Source organism: Streptopelia decaocto, assembly GCF_964273445.1.
Source record: "Streptopelia decaocto genome assembly, contig: HAP1_SCAFFOLD_970, whole genome shotgun sequence".
In the NCBI taxonomy this organism is placed as follows: domain Eukaryota; kingdom Metazoa; phylum Chordata; class Aves; order Columbiformes; family Columbidae; genus Streptopelia; species Streptopelia decaocto.
The window spans coordinates 41,102-49,314 of NW_028116602.1; the positions used below are offsets into that span (position 1 = coordinate 41,102).

General features: G+C 73.7%; 1 protein-coding gene across 1 annotated transcript; it reads right to left on the bottom strand.

Moving 5' to 3' along the window:
* Position 1: 1 nt before the first annotated feature.
* On the bottom strand, positions 2 to 8,087 carry LOC309452133 (uncharacterized protein). The gene is made up of 9 exons (XM_082076809.1): positions 8,008 to 8,087; positions 7,863 to 7,933; positions 7,716 to 7,793; positions 7,136 to 7,285; positions 6,944 to 7,036; positions 5,881 to 6,254; positions 1,905 to 2,199; positions 713 to 761; positions 2 to 498 (listed from the first exon to the last, which is right to left on the bottom strand). Exons 1-9 carry the CDS (start codon positions 8,069 to 8,071, stop codon positions 149 to 151), a joined length of 1,524 nt encoding a protein of 507 aa, XP_081932935.1. The 5' UTR covers positions 8,072 to 8,087; the 3' UTR covers positions 2 to 148.
* Positions 8,088 to 8,213: the final 126 nt, after the last annotated feature.

Below are 8,213 nucleotides of genomic sequence, written 5' to 3' on the forward strand. Positions count from 1 at the left end.
CTTTAATGGGCCACACACGGCACTGGGGGTCACTGGGAGCAACTGGGGGGCACTGGGAGCAACAGGGGAGGTATGGGGGGCACTGGGAGCAACTGGGGGGCACTGGGAGCAACTGGGGAGGGGTGGGGGGCACTGGGGAGGACTGGGATCAACTTGGGGGCACCGGGAGATACTGGGGACAACTTGGGGGGGCACTGGGAGCTCTGCGGTGACACTGGAGGATACTGGAAGCAACTGGGGGGGGGTACAGGGAGAAAGGAGGGGGCACTGGGAGCAACTTGGGGGGGGGCACAGGGACACTGGGGGGACACTGGGAGATACTGGGAGCAACTTGGGGGGGTACGGAGGGACACTGGGGGTGCTGGGGGCACTGGGGGGCACTGGGATCACGGGGGGGCCCCCGCCCCCCCCGCCCCCCCCGCCGCCCCTCCAGGATCAGCCGGGACTGGCGCTTGATGGCGGCGCGGGACGGGGGGGCCATGGCGGGGGGGGCGTCCTCTGGGGCACCCGTGTCAGCCCACGGCTGCCCCACGGCCCCCAGCCCCCCCAAAAACCCTACAGCCCCCCCCAAACCCCTACAGCGCCCCCCATCCTCCCAGAACCCCTATGCCCCCCCCCCGCCAAGAACCTCAGAACCCCCATCAGCCACCCCCCCCCCCCCCCCAAAGACCCCCCCCCAGCCCCCCCCCAGGCTCCCCCGGCCCCCCCTCACCGTCAGAGCTGTGGGATGGGGTCTCCTCAGAGGGGGGGCGGCTGTGTTGCTGCAGGGGGGGGCCCAAAATGGCTCAGGGCCCCCCCAGTTCATCTCAAGGCCCCTCAGACCGTTTCACTCCCCCCTCCAGAGCCCCCCAAACCCCCTCAGAGCCCCCCTGAGATTCCCCCAAGTGGGCTTGGGGACCCCCAGACCCCCTCAAACCAGCGCAGGGATCCCCCAAATGGGCTTGGGCCCCCCAAGATGGGCTCAGGGCCCCCCAAGCCAGCTCATTGACCCCCCCCAGACCCTCCTACATGGGGTTGGGCCCCCCCAAACCCCCCCAGATCCCCCAAGATTCCCCCAGATGGGCTCAGGGCCCCCCAAGCCAGCTCATTGACCCCCCCAGACCCTCCTAGATGGGGTTGGGCCCCCCAAACCCCCCCAGAGCCCCCCAAGATTCGCCCAGATGGACTCAGGGCCCCCCCAAACCTCCTCAGAGCCCCCCAAGATTCCCCTAGATGGGCTCAGGGCCCCCCCCAGGGAGCTCACTGACCCCCCCCAGACCCTCCTAGATGGGATTGGGACACCCAAAACTGTCAGGGCCCCCCCAAGCCAGCTCATTGACCCCCCAGAGCCTCCTAGATGGGGTTGGGCCCCCCGAACTCCCTCAAAGCCCCCCAAGACTCCCCCAGATGGGCTCAGGCCCCCCCAAGGCAGCTCACTGACCCCCCCCAGACCCCCTTAGATGAGGTTGGGGCCCCCCAAACCATCTCCGTTCCCCCCTCTAGACTCAAGGCCCCCCCAAACCCCCTCAGAGCCCCCAAGATTCCCCCAGATGGACTCAGGGCCCCCCCAAACCCCCCAGAGCCCCCCAAGATTCGCCCAGATGGGCTCAGGGCCCCCCAAGCCAGCTCATTGACCCCCCCCAGACCCCCTTAGATGGGGTTGGGGCCCCCCAAACCATCTCCGTTTCCCCCTCCAGACTCAGGGCCCCCCCAAACCCCCCCAGAGTCCCCCAAGATTCCCCCAGATGGACTCAGGGCCCCCCCAAACCTCCTCAGAGCCCCCCAGGATTCCCCCAGATGGGCTCAGGGCCCCCCAAGCCACCTCACTGACCCCCCCCCAGACCCCCTTAGACGGGCTTGGGGCCCCCCAAACCATCTCCATTCCCCCCTCCAGACCCCCCTCCCTGCCCCCCCAGTTCTCCCACCTGCCATGGGGTGCTGGGTGGGGGGCGCAGGGCCCGGGGGGGCCCCCCCTGCAGAGCCGCCAGCCCGGCCCGGGTCTGCGCCAGCAGCGCCTGGGGGTCCCCGATAGGGTCCCCAATCGGGTCCCCAATCGGGTCCCCCAGCCCCAGTTGGCCCAGTTGCCCGGCCAGGTGGCCCAGGCCGGCGGTGGCCGAGCCCAGAGCCCGGGTGACCTCGGCCAGGGCCCGGCGGGCGCTGTCCCTGCGCTGCCGCTGCTCACACAGCCGCTGGGCACGGGCGGCCGCGCGGAGCCGGCACCTGGGGACGGGGACACGGGGTCACCCCCTGCCCTGGGGACGGGGACACGGGGTCGCCTCACTGCCCTGGGGACAGGGACACGGGGTCACCCCCTGCCCTGGGGACGGGGACACGGGGTCACCCCCTGCCCTGGGGACAGGGACACGGGGTCACCCCGCCGCCCTGGGGACAGGGACATGGGGTCACCCCCTGCCCTGGGGACAGGGACACGGGGTCACCCCGCCGCCCTGGGGACGGGGACACGGGGTCACCCCCTGCCCTGGGGACAGGGACACGGGGTCACCCCCTGCCCTGGGGACGGGGACACGGGGTCACCTCACTGCCCTGGGGACAGGGACACGGGGTCACCCACACCGCCCTGGGGACGGGGACACGGGGTCACCCCGCTGCCCTGGGGACAGGGACAGGGACATGGGGTCACCCCGCTGCCCTGGGGACGGGGACACGGGGTCACCCCGCTGCCCTGGGGACAGGGACAGGGACATGGGGTCACCCCGCTGCCCTGGGGACGGGGACACGGGGTCACCTCACTGCCCTGGGGACGGGGACACGGGGTCACCCTGCTGCCCTGGGGATGGGGACACGGGGTCACCTCACTGCCCTGGGGACGGGGACACGGGGTCACCCTGCTGCCCTGGGGATGGGGACACGGGGTCACCTCACTGCCCTGGGGACAGGGACACGGGGTCACCTCACTGCCCTGGGGACGGGGACACGGGGTCACCCCGCCGCCCTGGGGACAGGGACACGGGGTCACTCTGTGGACAGGGGTACAGGGTCACCCACACCACCCTGGGGACAGGGTCACCCCATTGCCCTGGGGACGGGGACACGGGGTCACCTCACTGCCCTGGGGACAGGGACACGGGGTCACCCCCTGCCCTGGGGACAGGGACATGGGGTCACCCCGCCGCCCTGGGGACAGGGACACGGGGTCACCCCCTGCCCTGGGGACGGGGACACGGGGTCACCCCGCCGCCCTGGGGACAGGGACACGGGGTCACCCCCTGCCCTGGGGACGGGGACACGGGGTCACCTCACTGCCCTGGGACAGGGACACGGGGTCACCTCACTGCCCTGGGGACGGGGACACGGGGTCACCCCACTGCCCTGGGGACAGGGACACGGGGTCGCCTCACTGCCCTGGGGACGGGGACAGGGACACGGGGTCACCCCACTGCCCTGGGGACAGGGACAGGGTCACCCCAGGACAGGGGCACAGTGTCACAGTGTCACCCACACCGCCCTGGGGACAGGGACAGTGTCACCCCCACCATCCTGCCACCCCAGGGGACAGTGTCACCCCACCGCCCCCACACCCCCGTGTGGGGACAATGTCACCCCTGCTGGGACCCCCACATAGGGACAATGCCACCCCCATGTCCCCCAGCACCCCAGGGGTGTCCCACACCTTGGGGGCCAAATTGTCCCACCCACAGGAACCCAGGCGTCCGGGCCCTATGGGCCCGAGGTGTCCCATCCGTGGGGACGCAGGGGACCCCGCTGTCCCCCCCCCGTCCCCCCGTGTCCCCACTGACCCCTCCCGCCGCCGCTCCCCGCCGTGGCGCAGCCGCTGCAGCTGCTCCCCCAGCGCCGCCACCTCCGCCCGCAGCCGTGCCAGGGCCAGCGCCTGTCCCCGCGCCAGCGCCGCCAGCGCCGGGGACGCCGAGCGCTGCGGACACGGGGCACGGGCGTGGGGACGGGGACACGGGGCGGGGGGACGGGGACACGGGGCACGGGTGTGGGGACGGGGACACGGGGCGGGGGGACGGGGACACGGGGCACGGGTGTGGGGACGGGGACACGGGGCGGGGGACGGGGACACGGGGCACGGGTGTGGGGATGGGGACACGGGGCGGGGGGACAGGGACACGGGGCACGGGGACAGGGACACGGGGCACGGGTGTGGGGACGGGGACACGGGGCACGGGGACAGGGACACGGGGCACGGGTGTGGGGACGGGGACACGAGGCGTGGGGACAGGGACATGGGGCACGGGGCGTGGGGACGGGGACACGGGGCGTGGGGACGGGCGGGGACACGGGCACGGGTGTGGGGACGGGGACACGGGGCGTGGGGACAGGGACACGGGGCACGGGTGTGGGGACGGGGACACGGGGCACGGGGACATGGACATGGGTGTGGGGACATGGGGATGTGGAGACAGGGGACACAGGACATGGGGACACGGGGCGCGGGGCGTGGGGACGGGGACACGGGGCGTGGGGACGGGGACATGGGGTGTGGGGACGGGGACACGGGGCACGGGGCGGGGGGACGGGGACACAGGGCGTGGGGACAGGGACACGGGGCACGGGTGTGGGGATGGGGACACGGGGCGTGGGGATGGGGACACGGGGCGTGGGGATGGGGACACGGGGCACGGGGACAGGGACATGGGGCACGGGGACGGGGACACGGGGCGTGGGGACAGGGACACGAGGCGTGGGGACAGGGACATGGGGCACGGGCGTGGGGACGGGGACACGGGGCACGGGGACAGGGACATGGGGCACGGGGACGGGGACACGGGGCGTGGGGACAGGGACACGAGGCGTGGGGACAGGGACATGGGGCACGGGGCGTGGGGACGGGGACACGGGTGTGGGGACGGGGACACGGGGCACGGGGCGTGGGGACGGGGACACGGGCACAGGTGTGGGGACGGGGACACGGGGCGTGGGGACGGGGACGGGCACAGGCAGGGGATGTGGGGATGTGGAGACAGGGGACACGGGGACATGGGCAGGGGTATGTGGGGACAGGGGACATGGGGATGTGGAGACAGGGGACACGGGCAGGGGAATGTGGGGACAGGGACACGGGGACATGGGCAGGGGGATGTGGGGACAGGGGACATGGGGATGGGGACATGGGGTTGTGGAGGCAGGGGGCATGGGGACATGGGCAGGGGGATGTGGGACAGGGGACATGGGGATGTGGGGACAGGGGACACAGGGACACGGGCAGAGGGATGTGGGGACAGGGGACATGGGGACATGGGCAGGGGGACATGGGACAGGGGACATGGGTGTGGGGACATGGGGATGTGGAGACAGGGGACACGGGGACATGGGGACACAGGCAGGGGGATGTGGGGACAGGGGACATGGGGCACGGGGCGTGGGGACGGGGGACACGGGGCACGGGGTGGGGGGACATGGGGATGTGGGATATGGGGGACATGGGGACACAGGCTTGGGGACAGGGGGACTTGGGAACGTGGAGACATGGGGACAGGGGGACGTGGGAACAGGAGGATGTGGGGCCATGGGGACACAGGGTCCCCCCACCCCTGGGGTTCCCGGACGCCTGGGTCCTCACCTGGGGGCTGGTGCTGCCGGGGGGGGCGGGCAGGCAGGGGGGAGGCGAGGGGGGGGCGCTGGAGGGGGGGGTCGGGGGGACACTGGGGGGGTCCCCCCCTCCTGCCCCTGCTCCGGGTCTCCTGGGGGGGGCCGGGGCTGGGGGACAAAGGGACCGCACAGTCTGGTTGGGGACAGGGACCCCCAGGTCCCCCCAGCCCCCCCCCGACCCCCAAACCACCCCACGTCCCCCCAGCCCCCCATGTGTCCCAAGACCCCTCCAGACACCCCCCAACTCCTCCCGGACCCCCCCGGCCTCCCCGCCCCCCCCAAGCCGGGGACACGGGGACCCCCCAGCCCCACGGGACCCCCCCGTACCCTGTCCCGGCCGGGCCCCCCCCGGCGCCCCCCGTGTCGGGGACCGGGTGTCCGCGGCCGCCGCCGCTCCGGCCGCTGCCCCCGCTCCCGGTGCCGCTGCCCCCGCTCCCGGGGCTGCTCCCCCCGGGCCGGTCGCTCTCCCGGGTCCCGGAGCTGCTCCCCCCGGTCCGGTCGCTCTCCCGGGTCCCGGAGCTGCTCCCCCCGGGCCGGTCGCTCTCCCGGGTCCCGGAGCTGCTCCCCCCGGTCCCGGAGCTGCTCCCCCGGGCCGGCCGGTCCCGGTGCCCCCGGGCCCGCAGGTCCCGCAGCTGCCGCCGCCGCCGTTCCAGCTCCGCCTCCAGCTGCTCCAGGCGGCCCCGGGCGGCCCCGGTCTCGTCCTGCCCGGCCCGTCAGCACCGGCACCGGGGGGACACCCGGGGGACACCGGGGGGACACCCGCGGGACACGGGACCCGCACCCGCGGGACACACACAGTGACCCCGCCCCCCCGGGGACACACACCTGGGGATCCTGGGGATCCCCCCTCCCCACCAAGGGGATCCCCGCCCGGGGGTGACACACCCGAGGGACCCCCGTGGTGCCACCCAGGGGTGACAAAGCCCGGTCCTGGGCCTGGCCCCACGTGGGTGCAGGGCGGGGCTAGGGGGCGGGGCTAGGGGGCGGGGCTGTGACCAGACTGTGGGCGGGGCTGTGACCAGATTGGGCGGGGCTGTGACCAGGCTGTGGGCGGGGCTGTGACCAGGCTGTGGGCGGGGCTGTGACCAGGCTGTGGGCGGGGCTGTGACCAGATTGGGCGGGGCTGTGAACAGGCTGTGGGCGGGTCTGTGAACAGGCTGTGGGCGGGGCTGTGAACAGGCTGTGGGCGGGGCCGTGACCAGGCTGTGGGCGGGGCTGTGACCAGATCGGGCGGGGCTGTGACCAGACTGGGCGGGGCTGTGACCAGATTGGGCGGGGCTGTGACCAGATTGGGCGGGGCTGTGACAGACTGTGGGCGGGGCTGTGATTAGGATGAGGTCGGGGCTGTGGGCGGAGCTTCGGGGCGGTGGGCGGGGCTTGCGGCGCTCACCTGCAGGTGCGCCCCCAGGCGGCGGTAAAGCGCCGTGAGCCGCGCCGCCTCCTCCGCCCGCAGCCGCAGCCGCCCCAGCCCCCCCCGCAGCGCCTGGGGACACGGGGACACGCGTGTGACACCGCGGGGGGGGGGAGATGGTTAAGGTTAACACCGTGGGGGGGGGCGGGAGGGGGGGGGGGTCGCACCCACCTGCTCCCGGTCGCGGTCCCGGTGCTGGGGAGCTGCGGGGGGGCGCGGGGGGGGCGCGGGGCGGGGCACTGCGACGGGGTGGGCGGGGCCCAGCGCGTCCAATCGGCGGCGCTGGAGCCACAGGCGCGCGCACAGCAGCGAACGCGCGCTCTGGGCGAGGGGGCGGGGGGGGAGGGGATGAGGAGGGGGTGGGTACCCCCCGTACGTGCACCCTCCCCTCCCCCCCCCGAGACCCCCAGGTCTCCTCTGACCCCCACGACCCCTGTGACCCACTGACCCCTGAGACTCCCCCACGCCCATGTGACCCCCCGACTCCCTCCCCCATGTGACCCCTGTGACCCCCCCACGCCCATGTGACCCCCCATGCCCCCCGACTCCCTCCCCCCCATGACCCCCTCAGCCCCCTATAGGTCCCATACCCCCCCCCAGCCCCCCATACATCCCATACCCCCCCAGCCCCCTATAGACCCCATACCCCCCCAGACCTCTATAGATCCCATACCCACTCATACATCCCATACCCCCCCAGCCCCCCATATATCCCATACCCCCCCATACTCTGTGACCTCTGACCCCTCACCCCGCGCTCCCGCAGGCGCAGCAGCTCCCGGCCCTCGGGGCGACGCTGCAGCAGCTCCAGCAGGGTCCCCTCGTCACCCTGCGGGGTCACGGGGGGGGGTCACCGTGTGGGGGGGTCACCCAGGGGGTCCCGGGGGGTCTCACCCACCGTCAGAGCCTGCGCCAGGTCCCGCTGCAGCTGCCGGTGCTGGGCCCGCAGCTCCCGGGCGGAGAGGGGAGCTGGGGGGGCAAAAGCTCAGACACCCCCCGCACCCCCCCAGACGCCCCCCGGCCCCCCCAGTCTCTCCCCGTACCTGCGCCCTGGCCCATCCCCCGGGGGGGCAGCGGCGGCCGGGGGGGGCAGCGAGGGGCCGCCATGGGGTCAGGGGGTGGGTCCGCACCCCCCAGGGGTCCTTTGGGACCCCCCAAGTTCTCCCCAGTCCCGCACACACGTGCTGCCCCAGCTCCCGCCGCCCCGTGTTTCCCCCATTGTCGCTATGGCAACCGGACGCGCTGCGCC

Excerpts from the sequence above, each read along its gene's own strand:
- LOC309452133 (XM_082076809.1), bottom strand. The coding sequence starts at position 8,071 with ATGGCGGCCCCTCGCTGCCCCCCCCGGCCGCCGCTGCCCCCCCGGGGG. Across the intron at positions 2,200-5,880 it reads GGGGGCCCGGCCGGGACAGG|GTGCCGGCTCCGCGCGGCCG; the intron begins GTACGGGGGGGT and ends CCCCGTCCCCAG. Across the intron at positions 762-1,904 it reads CACCCAGCACCCCATGGCAG|CAACACAGCCGCCCCCCCTC; the intron begins GTGGGAGAACTG and ends CCCCCCCTGCAG.